The sequence below is a fragment of the Crocodylus porosus genome, unplaced genomic scaffold (genome assembly GCF_001723895.1).
Source record: "Crocodylus porosus isolate Cpor-Errol unplaced genomic scaffold, CroPor_comp1, whole genome shotgun sequence".
In the NCBI taxonomy this organism is placed as follows: domain Eukaryota; kingdom Metazoa; phylum Chordata; order Crocodylia; family Crocodylidae; genus Crocodylus; species Crocodylus porosus.
The window spans coordinates 5043585-5061700 of record NW_017728942.1 but is presented as its reverse complement, the minus strand read 5'-3'; the positions used below and the strand labels follow the sequence as shown (position 1 = coordinate 5061700).

At 40.3% G+C, this 18116-nt stretch overlaps 1 protein-coding gene and 1 long non-coding RNA gene across 2 annotated transcripts in view; one reads left to right on the top strand and one right to left on the bottom strand.

Annotated features, from left to right (window-relative positions):
• Positions 1-4955: 4955 nt before the first annotated feature.
• LOC109318792 lies at positions 4956-14958 on the top strand. Its single transcript, XR_002103322.1, has 3 exons — positions 4956-4967; positions 5666-5669; positions 14884-14958. It is a non-coding gene; the product is annotated as an uncharacterized LOC109318792 (long non-coding RNA).
• Positions 14959-15505: 547 nt separating this feature from the next.
• Positions 15506-18116, bottom strand: part of RAB22A (RAB22A, member RAS oncogene family) — a 17802-nt gene continuing 15191 nt past the window's right edge. The window contains exons 6-7 of the mRNA XM_019548183.1: positions 16538-16647; positions 15506-15871 (exon numbers count right to left, since the gene is read on the bottom strand). Of these exons, the coding sequence (XP_019403728.1) occupies positions 15774-15871; positions 16538-16647 (208 nt within the window). The 3' untranslated portion in view covers positions 15506-15773. The remainder of the gene's footprint in view (positions 15872-16537; positions 16648-18116) is intronic.

Sequence of the window (18116 nt, the reverse complement as noted above, 5' to 3'; positions counted from 1 at the left end):
CAGGGGCGCCCCGGCGCGGGCCTGCTGCGGCACCCCGCGCACGCGGCGCCTGCAGGCGGGGGTGTCCCCGGGCGGGGTGTACGCAGCCGGGCCCCGAGTCTGAAGCCCGGCAGCCGGGGGATCGGGTCTCCCTGCCTCCGTCAGGTCTAAAGTGGACCCACGCTATCTAGCATCTTTGTATTTTTAGGGGTTTGAAGCCTGAAATCTCCTAGCTCTGCAAGCCTAGGGGGCTCGGCTCCCCCGTGCCTCCTTCAGGTCCAAAGTGGACCCAAGTTACCCAGCATGTTTGTGTTTTTAGGGGTGTAGGTTGTAGCCGTGTTGGTCTAAGCACATGGGCGGACAAGGCTCCTTGGGTGCATCGGATATCTTTTATTCGACCGACTTAAACAGTTGGAAAAACAGCTTTCTTAGCAAGCTTTCGGGTTGAAAACCCCTTGGCCGGGCTGAGGAAGGCGCTCGGCGCAGCTGGGGCGCGCTGCTCCTGGACGGAAGGAACAGTAAAACCCGCTGGTGACGCGTGGGGGGCGCGTGCACCCCCGAGCGTGGCAGCGCACCCCCGTGGAAAGGCACCGCCGACTGCTGGCAGCGCCGGTGGTGTCCGCAGGCAGTCCGCGATTGCCACTGGCTGCCACTGCCACTGCCACTGCTGGCAGCGCCGGGGGGGGGGGGCGCCGGCTGCTGGTTGGCGCTCACCACCCTCCCCTGCCAACAGCGCTGCAGCCTCCTACGGGAGGGAGCTCCCCCACGCCAGCACCGCCTGCAGGAGCCCACCGTACCCACCCGCCTCCAGGGCACGCGTTCATGCAAAGCAGCCAGAGGCTGGACTGGTCTGCATGCAAGACAGGCAGTCAGTAAATGTAAATTGAGGCGTCAGTGGGTGACAGACAGGCTGCGGGGGCGGGAGAGAGAAGGGGGATGAATGTAGCAGGTAAACAGCAGAGAGGTAACCGGGGAGTCAGATGTCTGGCAGGTTATCACGTGTCGTAAATCCAGTGTCTATACTGAGTCCATGATTTTTTGTATCCAGGAGGTTGATGAAGTGAAGTTCATAGGCTTGGCTGTGAAAAGTTTTGTAAATTCCCTTGGAGAATTAGAACCTATATTTTTAGGTCACTTTGAGAGGCTCTTCTTTGATCTATAACTAACCTCCTGACTTTATACCTGGAGCAGTTTAAAAGAAAAAAGGCAAATGTACCGGGGAAATGCTGTTGCCGCACCCTGGGCATGCTCCGTCCCCACTGGCCCATGAGTATCCCCCTTCTGACTTGTCTAAATATCCCTTAGGGGTATGTGTACCCCCGGTTGACAGCCCCTGTATTAAAGGTAAATAAAAACGATTTGTATACACTGTATATTCCTCTATTATTCATATTCAAGTCCCCAAGCCCATTTTTCCCATAAGCCTTTGTCTTACCAAGCATGGATTTGCCAGCCATGGGAACTTCCAGGAATCTAACCCCTGCAGTTGGCGAGGAAACCCTGTATAATATATTCCCAGTTTAGAAATGGCCTGAGATGTTGTGGTGGCCAGAGGAAATGCTACAAGGACACATTGAAAGCATGGCTCTAGAAAACAGATGCCAACACAAAGAGCTGGCTGTCAGTGGACTCAAATGGTACCGCAACCAAAGAGCAGCCCATTTTGAGGTCTTGCCCTTGGAGCAAAGAAAAGAGCAGAGGAAAGAAAACCTAGCTTATGGTTTACTCTCCCCTCTGGAAAGACCTGCAACTTGTGGACAGGTCTGTGGTTTAAGGACCGGACCCTTCAATCACCTCAAGAGCCTTCAATGAGCTGTGGCAGAGATTATTTTTGAATCAAGGGATTGCAGCCACTACCATGGATTTCTGTATACAGGTTTCCCTCACCCCTGCGGGGTCAGGTTCCTAAAAGTTCCCATGGTTGGCAAAACTGTGGTTGGCAAGACAAGGTTTATGGGAAAAATGGCAGGTGGTGGGCTGATGCATGGCCATAGAAAACCACGGTTACTCAAAACCGTATACCGTGGTAGCTAGAATAGAATATTAAGTGTGGATACTGAAAACCATGGCTGGCAAGGGAAACCTGCATATCACTTAAAGAATTTCTGAGTTGTGGTATACATCAGTGTTTTTCAACCTTTTCTAGCCCAAGCCACACTTACATTAATCAATTTTTTCTGTTGCACACCTGTTAAGGCATTCCCTATCCTCATATCTTTTATAGCTCATTGCCATGGCAAAATTCTGCAGCACACCAGTTCACTTCTGACGGCACACTTTTGTGCCATGGCACACTGGTTGGGAAATACTGGTATACATGTTTCTGAATCAGGGATTTGCCACGTTTGGGCTACACACTAGAGCTACGCACAGCATAGTTGTCTTAAAACCCGGCATTTTTATACAGCGAAAAAAAATCTCACTGGTTTTAAGAGTGAATTTTACTTATGCTAGGCCTTCAACATGGGAATGTGAGAAGAAATTGCACATTTGCCAAGATGAAGAGAAAACATAGGGTGGGTTGATTTAAAAAATAAATAGTGATGGCAAAGACTGCTCAGGGATTTGTGTGTTAGAATAAGTCTGAACAAGGTAAACTAGTGAGCATAAGAGAGGTGACTAAGTGCACAAGAAACTTCTTTTTTTCAGGCTGCTACACCGTTACTACATTGGTCCAAATTCCATGTGTGATGTGCAAAATACAGATGCATACTATACATGTGAAGAGATAGTGAATAACACATCTTATTTTTCATTCCTGTCTACAATCACGAGTGATTTATCCAGGACTAGGAAGATGTGGAGTGTGCAATGACAGGGTTGTTCTAGTTTTTGGCAGTAAGAATCATTGATATGCATGTGAAAAATCAACACCACTAAGTGAGAGGGTTATATTATCATGTTCAACACGGAGGAAGTCAACACAAGTACGTCTGCAGTATTTATACCACATCTCAACACTTCAGCTGCTCTTGTCTATATTCATCTCTGCTTTTCAGCTGCTGACTTGTTCTGCTTTCTTCAGATACGCAGAACCTGTCCATTCTTTTATTTTCATTTGTTCTAAGATGTCTTTGATCTTGAACATTTTTTGTAGTTTAGTATTTAGTTTTCAGTATATAGTGTAGGTGACAAACTGACAATGGTTATGGGCACAGTTCTCTACCGCTGAAGTCAGGGGAGTTCCACCAATGCCTTCATAACATACTGAGATAGCTTAGTGCTGCAGTCCCCCAAATTCCCTCTCCATATGAATGAAAACATGGTCAACTATAGTCATGAAAGGACAATGTGGATTTTTTTTTTATTCCTGCTGTATTCCTCTATTAGGTTTCTCTACCTTGTCCCATTATGATCATTTGTGGGGTTCTCATTTACTGTACCACCCTAAAGCAGAAATTAATATACAACATTTAACAAGATTTGAAACCAGAGGAAATTTCATTTATTGTTCTAGAAAGAGGGTAACTTATTTGAGGAATGTTCTTCCTACAATAATTTGTTGATGCTCTGAGGAGTTTGCTTTGTATTGTAGCCTCTGGGGGTTTATTATTATTATTACTATTATGAACAGATTGTTCTTTTTTAAGCCGGATATCCTATGTCCATGAGCACACCCATGGCCATCAGTCAAAAAACTTGCAGGCACATGCTGGCTTTCATCAGTTACTAAAAACCTAGGCCAGACCAGAGTAAAACTTGCGGCTTCCAAATGACCTAAAATTACACACACACACACCCCTCCCCCCCAAAAAGTATACAAACAGAAATGGCATAAGCAAGCCTTCAAGTTACTGTTTATACCTCTTGAAACATCCCCCTTCTGCCTGAACAATGTGTGTTTAAACAAAACCAAAACCTTCCTCCACCATTTGGTGATCCACCCTTTAAAGGATGCTGGGGGTTTATTAATTTTACAGAGTACATTGTAACTAGTATCTTCAAGCCACACACAGATTTGAGGGCTCATCCATGATTGCCTCCAGGTTCTTTATATACTTAAAAAAAAAAAAAATCAATGTTACTTACCAAAGGTAAAATAAATTATGAGCCTAAATGAACATAGTCTGTCAGGTATCTGTAACAGGTAATCAAATAATATGTATATTTAGCAGTGCATGGATCAAGTTTCCAGGGCTGTTTACATTCAAGGCTATTTACAAAATTTATGTATCAATTACATCTCTTCATTTTCTGCCACTTCACTTCAAGGTCCCACATTGCCAGAAAGATTTTAGCAAATTGTTGAAGGAGGAGGCAGAGTAGATAAATACCCTGGGGATTACTGAACTCCTTTCTGGAGCGCTGCGCTGGAATTTCCTGAAGACACCTCTAAGAATAATAAAGGTATTTACCCTAAATGGTGTGTTGGACTTGCCTCTGTGTGGGTTGTTGTCTCTTCATAAGTTGCATGTGCAAATCATGCATTACGCATTTGGTTCTCTCAGTCAGTATGCAAATACAGGAATATGTGGGAAGTTGCTTTTTTTCCCCAGCATGCCTAATGTGCTCTGTGCTGGTTGTCTGGAAAAGAACAGACATTCTCCAAAGAAGAATCATATCCTTTATGCAAACACACTGACTTTTTCCCTTTAAACATTTCACATAAACATGCTCAAAAGGATACCTGAAAATAATAGAAATTGAACCACATACATAAGGATTGAAAGAAAATGACCTGGTAGAACATCAGTACAGTATTCATTTCCCAAGTCGACTGTAAATTTGTTGTTTAACAGAAATAGTGAAATACATTTTCTGACTAAAACCAGAAACCAAACCCAACACCCTCCCAATTTTGGTAAAAGCAAAGGAACACTATCACTGAATAGTCATTGAATTAACTCCTTTGCTTTTTAGAATTGATTTCTCTGTATCACCAGCTGAGGATAGAAAAGCAAATAATTATGGTATTAGTTCTTCAGTTAGTAAGTAAAGAGTTTCCTTTCTTCCTTCAGCACACATTCATCATAATTGACCCTATTCATGTATTACTGATAGCTTTTGTAGAATGTTACCCTGATGATAATCCCCTGGATAGAAGCACTTTGCCAGACCTTCTAATTAAATTATTTCCAGCATCCAACACTAATCAAATGTGGATATAAATAAAACCTCTACGTATAAAAACAGTCCTTTAACAGGGGCTGAGAAAAAAAAATTTGATAGCTTGACTAGATACATTTGAGGGGAGGGAGCTGCTTAAACTGTCTGAAAAGTTTCAGGTACGTAATGACTGTCCAGAGAAATCACGTTGGTAGGAAAAAAAAAAAAAAAAAGGCAGCAAAAACCTTTGCTTAACCTACACGCAAGCACACTTGATCCAATTTCCATTAAAGTGACCTTTCTACTGTCATTATGGAAGCTGGGTTGGACTCAACACAGAAATATATATATATACGACTGCCATTTGCTATCTTTATGCCAGCCCAGGATAAAAGCCTCCAGCTCAGAAGGCAAAGAAACTAAGGGCAAAAAGCTTGTCTAGGGTTTCTCTTTTGCATGCTGTAGTCTTGCCTGGATTTTAAAACAGCTGCTCTTTAATTTCTAAATTTGTGGCCCATGTAATCTTCCATAGAATCAGTACACTGACTGCAACACTCAAAGTCAAGTGGAAGCAAACACACAGGGCCAAAAAGAAGTGCCTCAAATTACAGGTAAATGATTGAGAGCTCAGAGGGGCAAGGAGTGTATTTCCCTTCCTATCCAACAGCTGGGGACAACATTTTGAGAGGTAGCATCACTACAGAATACACTTGATACATTTTCAGTATGCAGAGGCTGCACCTCTATGAGATGGCCTTACAACAGTAACACACTGCTGCATAACCAAAAAGCATGATTATAATAATTCTTTTGTAGTTGAGCATCATCATAGCTTTGCAGGCTGTTGAACATAGCAGCTACTTTGATCACTGACTTCAACCACAATTGTGCAAGCAGTGGGAGGCCACGGTACCTGTAGGGGGTCAAATTCATGGAACTCACCTCATCTTGCTCCAACTGTGCTTCCCACTTTTAAGGACTTTGTCTCTTTGATCCCACTTCCTCCTAAAAAGCTTCTGATACATCAAAAGCAATCTTTCTGTATTACTTTTTTTTTTTATTTTTGTGGCTTAACTGCTCATATTAAAATAAGCTGTATGTGCATAGTATGCCTGTGATGTTCACTTAACTACCACAATACAAGCCCATCAGGAAACTATGCACAAATGACTTGTGCGCACAACTGCACTCAAATGTGCAAGTTAGGTATACAGTCACTGATTGTGTACACACAAGTATAGTCTTGTTTCTAAACCCAGATCTTATACCCATGTGAACAAGAGCTATTTCTGGGAAACTAGCTTTTCTTGTCCCTTTATATCACATTGATTTTACACCTTCTCTAACTTATCATCCAAACATGACATTTTATAGACTCCAAAGCTCTAAAGGCAACTTTGATCTGAACAAGGCCCACAGGATGCACAACCTTGTCCTGCAATCACCATATTACTTGATGCAGTTAAACTATGCATTGAGGAACTGGGTGTGAATTAGAGGTTCAATAGCTAATATTTTACACATGGAAGGGGTAGAGTTCCCCACTCCTCCCAAAATGATATGAAATGGTATTTTAAAAAGCCTACTCTATCTATTCAAAATGAATACCAGCCCAACCCAAGCAATACTCCAGAGAGTCTGACTGGAAAAATACATTACAAGCAACCCATTTAACAACCGAACACTGGTAGAAGTTTGTCATGTCCTGGAGTTGATGAGCTGCAGTTTCCTACAAGTTAGGTTACATTAGACAGAAGCTGCATATTTTCATCTTTGTCTTTTCCCTTTTCCACAAGCGTGTCTTATTTGTTCCTACATGCACCCGCGCCAGGAAGACCTCTACTTCTGACTGATAAATGAGAGGTGCCAGATTGTTTCTAGAAATTAGATATTCAGTGTTACTTATGGCTTTCCCTGTCTTGAGGAATTTCCTATAATTCTTTTCCTGCACACTGTACCTTGACTCATACCTGTTATTTCTGAAGACTGGGACAATTAGAGAAATATTGAAGAAATAAAGCAACCACATTTATAAACAAAGCATTTTTATTAATAAAATGTGTACACCTTTTTTGCACAATACATCAAGTTGGTAGTGATTCAGCATGTTATTACACTAAAAAAGTTGGTTATGAAGGCTTAAGCTGAAACAAAGCAGTTTACAATATGCTCAACAAAATATCTTTGTTTGCAGATTATGTACTATGTGGGGGAATGTAACAATTCAAACAAGAGAGAGATCATAAGTCTAGTTTTCCTCATCAGCATCTACAAACCAACAATACAGACATACTGTGTACACTCTCAGGACCAGCCCAAGAGAAAACTGTAAAAATAGAAGGAAAAAAAATCAAGTCTCAGAACATTCATAAGCTTGGCAACTCATCATTACAATATTTTATAACTAGTAAACAGGCTACATTTCATGCAATGAAGCAATGGTTGTAAATTTGTGCGGTATACAGTGTTATAAATGCTTCTGTAACTGTGAGCGGCTTAAGTTTTATTTTAACAGATGCTATATTAAGAAGGCACAGACCTTTTAACCTTTGCACCAAATTAAGTCAATATAGTATTTTAGAAGGCAGAACTTCAGAACTAGAATTGCTGGTACAAAGGTTAATTTTTTTCACTTCAAAAAAAATGCAGACAAATACTTGTTACACTGCAAGAGCTATATGTTTATCAAGATTATTACATTTGTGCCTAAATCACTGGAACTTAAATGCCATAATTTATTTTTAAGCTAAAAAATTCAGACACGTGGAATGATTTTTCTCCATTCTTGAGCAGGGGAAAAAATGCCAAAATAGAAAAAAAAAATTCCGTCTAAGTTTTTGTTCCATTTCTGTCACTGTTTCAGTGAGCACAGAGCCCAAGTTCAATATCTCAGCCTCGATATCCTGTATTCAAGAATAGGAGATCAACTCATTTAAGTCTTAACTGAACCTAGTAAAAGTCAAGTCATCCCAGGTGCATAATGCCAGGGCTTTTGTCATCACCCTGGTATGATGTAGTAGACGCATCTTGCCTGCTATGTTTTCATGACTGTTCCACAAGGCTGTACTAACAAGTTACCATTCGGTTTACAAATATTTGCTGTAATGGCAGATGCTTGTAAGAATCTTGAGAACAAAGGAAAAAAGACTTGTTACCTCTTCCAATCTGAATCCAGTCAGGAAGCAGAGAACAAGATGTCAGGGAATCAGAATTAGCCTAACACCACAGGGTATGCAAATCACAGAACGAGTAACTAAACAAGGCACGGACAAAGAGGGGATACAGCGTGTTCACAAGCAACAACTGAATAGTGTATGAGAGGGGAAAAAAAAGGCAGCGGTTGGACAGAGAAAAGTGGGCCTTATAGCTAATGCTAGGAAAGAGTCAAATTGTACATATGCAAAAAAGGAACGAAACAAAGAAATTCAACACACTATAATAAAAAGACATACCTTTACACGGATTGAGAGGCAATTGGTTACTTTGCCACAATACATGAAGTAAGCTTTGATTCAGAATTATAAGACTCCCACTGCCAAGTTCTTGAATGACATAACAAGAAAGTCAGGACTGCTCCTTTGGGGAGGGTGCCAAATCCAGCAACTCTTTGGGAAGAAGAGTCATTTATCATTCCCCTTTTGTGGAGGATTCAACAGGTGCAAAGGGATACAATGCAGTCACCCATTTCGCATGCAAAGATACAGTCAATCTGAAGCCTAGTCAAAATTTTATTGTTTTTTAATTAGATAGTTCTAGCCTTGCTACAAGTTCTGGCACCACTGCCATTTTCAGTAATACTCAGAATTCAAGGGCATACTGTTCCAGAGAATTTTCCAAGAATGTGACCACTCCATAACTGGCTACCTACAGACTGAGCTCTTGAAAAACCTGACCCTGGATTCACAATCTAATATTTGGGAAATTAAACCCTGCATTGTCCCCACATTATGGGATCTACCATTACAGTCTTCTAAAAGCCTGCATTTCAAGCAAGGGTTTCAGATTAAAGCTTTCTACTTTCAGATTTCTATATCTCTTAGGAAATCTCAGACAGGACTGTCAATTCGAGACCCTGGACAAAGTTTGGGAGGGTCAAAACAGGACAGCCAAATCTGGCACTTTTGTTTCCAGCTGGAAATATCTGCATTGATTTTTTTTTCAAAGATCTGAAGGATCAGAAGGCATTTTTCTGAAATAAGAATTGGTAACTGAGAACTTGTAAAATGTTGGCACCCAGTTCTTAGCCAAGAAAAGAAACAGAAAAACAAAACAAAACACAGTTTCAAACTTGGTTCCTTCTGCAGGTTGGAGCTACTTGACAGGACATCTGCCATCATTCTTTTGCCAGAAAGAGAGCAGCTGACATAACAGGTCTTTCATCTAGAAGCCATGTTTTTATTTCTACCTTCAATATCCAATGACATTACATGCCAACAGCTCATTTCTACATGCAATAAGGTTTTCTTTTTGCTTAATAAAACGTATAGCCAGAGATGTGGTAGGAACATTCGGTCAGTTTTCTGTAGAGTTTTATGCTGAGCTTTTAAGTAGTTTGGTTTTAGACACATGGGCTGCTTGTAGATGTAAGAAAAACGGCGCTTTACTTGGGCATGCTGAGCCCAGCACATGCCCGGAAGAGGTATTGCACTAGTTGGACCTGGCTCACCCCAAATCTGTATAGACCAGGTGCTTCAGTGCAGCTTTTTTGGTACTTTTATCCAATAGTGATATTAGATAAAAGTGCCAAAAAGCCCCACTGAAGCACCCGATCTATACATATGCTGCAGAGCCAGGTCAAAGTAACATGCTGCTTCTCCCAGTAAAGCGCATTTTTTTTTTTTTTTTAACATCTACAAACAGCTATAGTTCTCATTTTCAGCAAGTAACTACAGCTGCATAAAAATGCATGAAGAAAGCCTACTCTTGGCAATTTCAGAATACTAAGAGAAGTGTACACACACACACACACACACACACACTCAGTATCCTGAAATTGCCCAGAGTAGGCTTTCTTCATGTAAAAACCAGTTCATTAGTCATCCCAAGACCAGAAATGAGAACTAAACAAATGTCTATTGATTATATCTATAAGCTTCCAATAGCTTAGAAAGGAACCCTGAAATTATCTGAACAAATAAGAGAGAGTCAGGAATGATGTAGGTAACAATGAACCAGTAAATAATCCGTACTCTTGTAATGTTTAAATATTTCCTTTGATTTTTTTATACTTGTTTAGTTATTGCTATTTATAAGAAAGATTCACTAAACGAGTAGCAGTCCAAGCAATACAGACAGACAGTCTCACTCCTGTAAATTGGCAATTCCCAAGATAGACTATGCAGACTGCTGATCCAACACATGAAAAACAGAACATCATGTTTCTCAATGGAGCACTATGGACCGTTTCACCAAGAAGAGAAGCCATCCAAACATTGATTAGGCTTCTTTGCCCCTTCAAAATCTTAAATAGTTTATACAATGTTCATTACTGGTAATGTTAAATAAGGAACAGTTTAGACTTAACATCTTCATGGAATATAGTCAACCTGAATGATTATTTTCTGCAACTAAAGGGAAGGGTTTAGCATACGCAAAGGATGACTTCTTCCTGATGAGCTGGACAGTGAACAATGAATGAGCATTCTCTTGATCAATTTAAAGGATTTGATTTCAGAACTCTAGAGGGACATTTTAACCTTTTCTGCAGCTAGTCCCTCTCAAGGTAAGTAAAACATTCACATTAAATATGCTTATAGTAACATTTTTTGGTGTTATCCAAATGCACATCAAGATTTTTGTTTTGCCTAAGATTTTTGTCAAATGTCTTATCCTGGAACACTTCATGCAAACAATTTAGCCTCAGCTGACTTCAAGAGAAGTGAAGGACTACATTGATTTAAAGCTGAAGAAAGACAAGACAAGAAGTTGATCCACTAATAAAAAGAGGTGTTCTCTAATAAATTTTAGCAAGTACCTTAGGAATCTTAACTTCTTAGCATTAAAAGTTGCTTTCTCTCTCAAGAGAATTCCAACTCCAACTTGCAAAGAAAATTTTCAATTTGGCCTCTGCCCCCCCCAAGTTTCTGCCTTCTGCTGTAGCAAACTGATATAGCTATTCCATCAAAGGTTTAATGGAACCCATTCAACATGTACATAACATGCAGTAATGCTACATACAACAGAGAAGCAATTTCTACTCATATATTGAGGTCTTACATCGGCTCACTGTAATGAGGAGCAAAAATCTTGTGCATTTGGGAGCGCACATATCCAGGCAACAACTGCTTAAGTCAAGCTTCTTTTCTTTAGTTTGTACAAAGTACATTTTGAAAAATGAGCAAGTCTGGTTCACATTCTCGGGAGAGAAAACCCTACAAGGCTAGTCTTGAAAAGCGCTGATCTTCTGTAACTCCAACTTCAGGAGTTAAAAAAGAAAAGGTGTTGTTAGACAGTGAGCTGGAAGAGTTGATGCTTATCACCTCCAAAGACATGTCCCTTAGTGCTCTGTAAAAAGGCCAACCTTTGAATAAATTAGCAGAGAAGCTAGTTGAGGGCAAAGTATAAGCAGCAGCAGCAGGCAAACGTAGAGCAGCATATCTGAATGCGGATGGCTTGATGAGAGAAACTGATATAATGGAATTTGCAAGAAAACCACTTGGCTCTGTATCAAGTAAACAATGAACTACATACATGTCTCTGTTCCTAAGGAGATGGTAATTCTATCTGTATTCCAGGCTCCAGATATGGCAAAGGGAATAACAAAGCTTTCTTCAGGATCAAAGAACTTACATTTCAGCATTCTGTGTTCTGACATTTCAAACAAGCATGGTCCTAATGAGTAGCTTAAATCTAAAACACTTCTATAAAAGATTAACTTGGTCTGACATTTTCCTTACGTAACAGTGGGAGACTCAAAGTGAGATGATCCAAAAGGGACAGATGTATCCTGTCCAAGGTGGTAAAGCTACAATCTCCACGCCCCTCCCCCCCCAAACCAAACAAACCAACCAAAACCCCCACACAAACCTACATTCAAATATTTTTCTCTGAAGCAATGCATGTATTAAACAGGCACAGTAATAAGGAAACTGGGTTGATTAGGAAACTTATGAGCTTATACCTGCATTTTTACTTCATAGGACAATGAAGGGAATTTAGATTATGAATATTTGAAGCGCCTCAATTTGCTAGCTTGCCTGAAAAATGCTCTTGATTTGTAACAGATATCCCCCCCTACAATCAGCATCTGGAAACTTGCCAGATTTGCAATAAAACTCTTATCCTCAAATGCTGTATCAATAAGCCTGCTAAAATCCAAGGCAAAGGATGAAATTGTATGAAACACAGTAAAGCACCTCATGCCTTAGGCTGCTTAGACATTAAAACAATCCCCACAAGAAATGGTACTTAACTTTAAACATTGTGTGCTCCTGCACTGAGCCCAGCACACGCCAGAAGAGGCACTGTGTTAGTTTGACACAGCTCAGCCAAAGTCTGTATAGATTGGGTGCTTCAGTGGAGCTTTTTTGGCACTTATCTAATACAGAAGCTCTCAAATTGTGGTTTGTGGACCACCACTGGTTCAGGAGCTCCATTCAGGTGGTCCACAGAAAGGTGACTTAAGGCTAAAGCTACCAAACATTACACCCAACTTCCCAGAACTCTCCTCAAAAAACAGGCACATCCATCACATTAGAAAGGTAAGACAACTGATATTAAAAAATGAGCTGTGTGCTTTGATTTGTAGAACAAAAAAAAGTTTATTAAGTGGTCTGCCAAGACCTTCAGCAATTTTCAAGTGGTCCACGAAAAAAAGTTTGAGAATCACTTATCTAATAGATATGGAGTTTTCAACCTTTTTTAATAAGTGTACCCCTGGGGGAAGGGAGATCGTGAGTGGTGGAGCAGCTGCAGCATGGCGTTGTGCAGCCCCGCTTTTGCCTCGTCCCAGCCCTACTTCAGTGAGGCAGCAGCACAGGGTGGTGGCGCTCTGTCCCTGCCCACCCCTGCATACCCCTGGGACCTTTTCAAGATACCCCCAGGGGTACATGTACCCCTGGTTGACAATCCCTGTAATAGATGATTGAACCAGATGCTGATTCAGATGTTACGGAGCCGGGTTGAACTAACGCACTGCTTCTTCTGGTAAAGCGTGTTTTTTCTTTCCTCCATGTCTGTCAGCAGCATTGGTGCTGAATTGGGAGAGAGGAATTTTCTGAAGTTCTGCCAATTCCAACACCTTGCTGGTAGAAGCATAATACACTGAAACTATAGGAAGAAGAGACTGGAGAGACCCTGCTGCAGTATGTTCCAAATCTCTCTTCATAGAGGAGCTGAAAAAATAGCAATTACTTGCAACTAAAAGACGACAGTTTTAGGTTTATGATGGGGGGGTTTAAACAACATAAGATTATGAAAGACACATTACAAAATGATGATCTGACGCTGACAAACATGCGAAACCTCCCCAGAACAGTCTTCTGTTGCTCTGAAAGACAGATCTCCACTACAAAAATTGCAAAAGTCATAGAAGAATACAATGTTTGACAACCATTTGGACTCGCTCGGAGATCAATATGGTTTGTATACAAGCTTAAGTGGATAACCACATCTACACAATTTCTTAACTGAAGAATGTTAGGGCAAGATTTTCAAACAAATTAAGCAGTTTTGTGACTGCTGCTGTGCAAATACTTCAAGTAGTTATTATTATAATTATTAGGTATATAATTACACACATTAGTTTAACTGCTTAAAAAATAAAATCGGGCCCAAAGAACAAGTTTACCCAGCATAGTAGTAACACTTTTTAAAGTTTTGTAAAAGATATGATATAACATTGTAACTAAAGTCTATACTTGCATATTTGGTTTTAATGTCACAAAGATTTCAGCCATATTATGTATTAGACGTGAATGCTGCACATAAGAACATAGTTTTGTCTTTATTGTAATGTTCTATTTGGGCCATTTTTTCCTGCAGGGGCTTCAAACTAGCTACTATTTATATGCATGCAACATGATTTGCATGCACAAAAATCCTTTTTGCAAAAGCAAGCGGCATATCTATACAATTGCAAACAGATGTGCACCTAAGAATCATAGGTTTTAGTCCCCACAATTCATTAAAGCCTATTAATTGCATTCAGAATATGCTTTATATCACTGTTAGAATTCAACTGTTTTATTTAAGAGCAGCTTTGCAATAGGGGTCTGAAATAACAACTTAGTCTGAAATAAGCTGTTTCATTACCTATATATTCTTTCTAAATTTTCTTCAGCCCAAATAATTGGGATGGTGGAATGCCAAATCAAAGATTAAGAGCAAATATCATAAACATGGCTTTAAGATTAATATCAAAATCTAAAAAAAAGTATTTTACATATTTGAGTTTATTAAAATGTTCTCTCTCAAGAGAGAGATGTTTCCTACCACAGCTGGCAGAAATCTAAAAATAAATAATGAAAATAGCATAATAGGGTATTGTCAATTTATAGCTTAATATAAAATGTACTAAAACACCACAACATAAGCTAAAAGCTGATATTCTTAAAACAAAAATAAGGGCTGGGCAAGGCCCAGGAGCCAAGAGGTAACGATCTACGCTACCATGCATGACTTGATTTGGTTCCCTGTTTCCATTTTTTGCTTACAAGCCAGCAGGGTCTGGGTGCACTGCAGGTACAAGTTGCTCAATGGGCAGGTCTTCTGCTGCACCAACAGCAATCTCAACTGGCCTTATCAAGGAGAAATTCAGCTGTGGTCAGAAGAGAGGGACAAGCAGTTTTCTTTTGGAAGAGGTCACTGACAGGGGTACAAAACCTCATAGGCAAGGATAGACTAGCTGGAGATTCCTAGGAAGAATGAAAGGAGGGAAGGAAACTGATTTCTCGACTGCTTTTACATAATTTATAATACTTTAGACAGTGGTCTCATAAATATAGTATTAACATTTTACATGTGCCAAGCAATTAAAAGCTTTCCCTATAATCCTTAAGTCTTAACAGAACTCTTGACAGCATCCGTTATCAGTCAGTCAGTTATGGTTTAGAGTTTCACCTAACTTTGCTTTATTTTAAACGAGGTTGACTATAAACAACATATTAACGTTTAAGTGATTAAGTCAGCATGAAAAGGTAAAGATTGTGGTTTAAAATCTGTTGTTTGCTTATTTTTTTTAATATCCTACAATATCATTAAATAAAAAGTGCAAATTGGGATTTAGGGATTGGAGGGACTGTTTCTTCATTACTCTTTTTCAGTAACTTATTCTGTAGTGGTCTAATACCAACTGTCTCATACTTTGGATTAGCTACAATTACATTTAAAACAATGGCAAAGGAAAGCAGAATTGCCTTAAGACTAAATTTTAAACTTCACTGTTGCTGCTCCCATTCCCAAAGACCCACAAAAAGTGCTCATTTCCCTTTTTAGAAAGCATTACAAAGTCTTGATTACAAACTATTAAGTATTTCAGTCCTACCATCCACATACTGAAATTCATTTCAAGCAAGGCCATACATATGATGATGGATTCCCTTTTAATACATGAGATATTATGTGTTGTAAGTAAACAGGCTGACATTATCATGATTGTAGTCTCTTCTGAAAGCCTATAGATGTCAGATGAACTGGTCCACGAACATCAGGCAGATAAGAATTTAAGACCAACTGTATGTACCCAACATGAACTATCAACTTCCAAGACCACCTACTGTATAAACAAGTCTGATTTCTTAAAGGATCAGTCAACAACAGCTGCGTTTTGTCACTGATGGCTGTCTTCTAAGTTTGAAACCTTTACTGCTAGATTGGGGGTTGGTATCAGTTGATGGAATTCTACGACCTATAAAGAGGGCGGAGGGAAGAAGAGAGAAATTTATAGCAAGTTAGTCTCAAGAATTAGTATACACTTACAAAATATTTTCTCTTCATTCCGCCTTTCAAGAACAAAAGTGCATATTATATTATGGGTATGATGCATGAGAAAAATATGATAATAAGCATGTGATAAATGTGCAATTGCTAATCCATTAACTAATCCAAATGAGGATTGTAATGAATTTTTAAAACTGTTATGCTGTGTTTTCCAAAACTTCCCCTTTCATGTGCATGTAGGTTTTGATATAGTCTTATACAGGTTTTGACATCTCCTATGCCATTTCCTTCACTCATCCTTCAGTGACCTTGAAGTACTAAATTCAAACGTTCAACAACAGATACAGTAAGATGACACTGACTTCTAACAGCAGTGCCCTGCTTGCTATTTATCCAGCAGAGTGGGTGATCATAATGGGTTCAGAATCTCCAAGCAGAAGCCGTTAGAGGTTATAAAATAACATGAAACTAGCAGCTCATCTTGCATTCTTGAATCCCTAGCCACTGGTGACAAACATGAAGCCAAGATACTCTTGGCAGCAGAACTATAGACTGAATACAGCAATATAACTTTCTGCTTTGGCATCCCTTAGAGAAAAATAAAACCACAGATTTTAATTACAGAAATACTTACTAATTTCTATAAAGAGTTCATTTATGTTTATTGCATTTTTTGCACTGGTCTCTACAAATATTGCATGGATGGAATCTGCATAGTCTTTAGCATCTTTTTCCATGACTTCCCTAAAAAAGAAAACAAAACACTGAATGAAAAAAGACATTTTCTTAATTTTAGGAAACAGATTAAGCAACAATAATCACCACATTAATAGCAAATTCAGCATGTAATTTTGCATCTATTGCTTTGCACCACATTACTCATGGAAGGACCAATTCCTCTACTTTTTTATGTAGCCTCTTAACCTTTGTTTCTGGTATGTTGCTAAGTAGGCAGCATTATAATATGAAGTAAACCACTGCTGCTGCATTTCATCTAAGAAATGTGAATGAAATTAGCTTCTGAGTACTAATCTGAGGTTGGCCATCAGGAGGTGTTTTACTTAAAAAAAAAAAAATAACAACACTCGGCAATCTACGCAAGGTGCTTTACTACGCAGTAGTCTAATGTATTGTGCACAAAGTTTCACTGTTTACACGTGCACATCATTTAAAGTACAGTAGATCTGTCTACTGCATGGTTGGCTACTACTTGTAGATACAGGTAGATTAACCGTGCAGTAGTTACTGTGCAGCAGTGTACGTGTAGACAGCTGACAGAGCAAATTGCTCCTGGTCAGCCTAGGCAGTAGGGGATTAGGAAACCGTCTTCTCCTCCAGCAGCTGTTCCCAGGGTTGGGAAACAGCTGCTCGGGACACAGGACTGGGACGCAGCTGCCCCAGACAGAACAGCTTCCCCTGTTCTCCCAGAGCCTAGACCTGAACTGGTTGTTCCCTGCCAGCCTGAAGCTGGCACCCAGGCAAGCCTGAAGCTCCCCCTGGCTGTTGTAGGAGGGCAGAACAGGACAGGAGTAGCCCTGGACTGAACTGCTCCCATCAGAAGCAAATTTGCTCCTGACAGATGCGCATGTAGATATGCTCCCAGGAAAAAGCTTACTGCACATTGTTTTGCTATGTAGTAAGCTGTTTTACTATGCAGTAAGCTTACACCACATTAACAGCACGTGTAGATGTGCCCACTGTCTATAAAACTGTGGGTGTTACTTACACTATCCACTTAAGCAACAGGAACCCCAAAGCTACTAACAATCTATGCATGATGCTACACTGCACAGAATCTCTGCTGAAATGTAAATTAAAGTGAAACACATTAAATGTAAAGGATATTAAAAATATGTGGGCAAATCTGAACAGGATGTGGTTCAACAAGGACAAGTGCAGGGTGCTGCACCTGGGGAGAGGGAACCAGCATTATGGTTATAGGTTGGGGGCTGACCCTCTCGGCAGCACAGAGGCAGAGAGGGATCTTGTAGTCAGGATTGACTCCAGGATGAATATGAGTTGCCAATGCGATGAAGCAATAGGCAGAGCCAACAGCACCCTGTCATGCGGGCACCGCTAACAAGTCCATAGAGGTCTTGCTCCCCCTCTATGCAGTGCTGGTCAGGCTGCAGCTGGAGTACTGTGTCCAGTTCTGGGCGCTGCACTTCAAGAGGGACATGGAGAACCTGAAGAGGGTCCAGAGGAGGGCCACT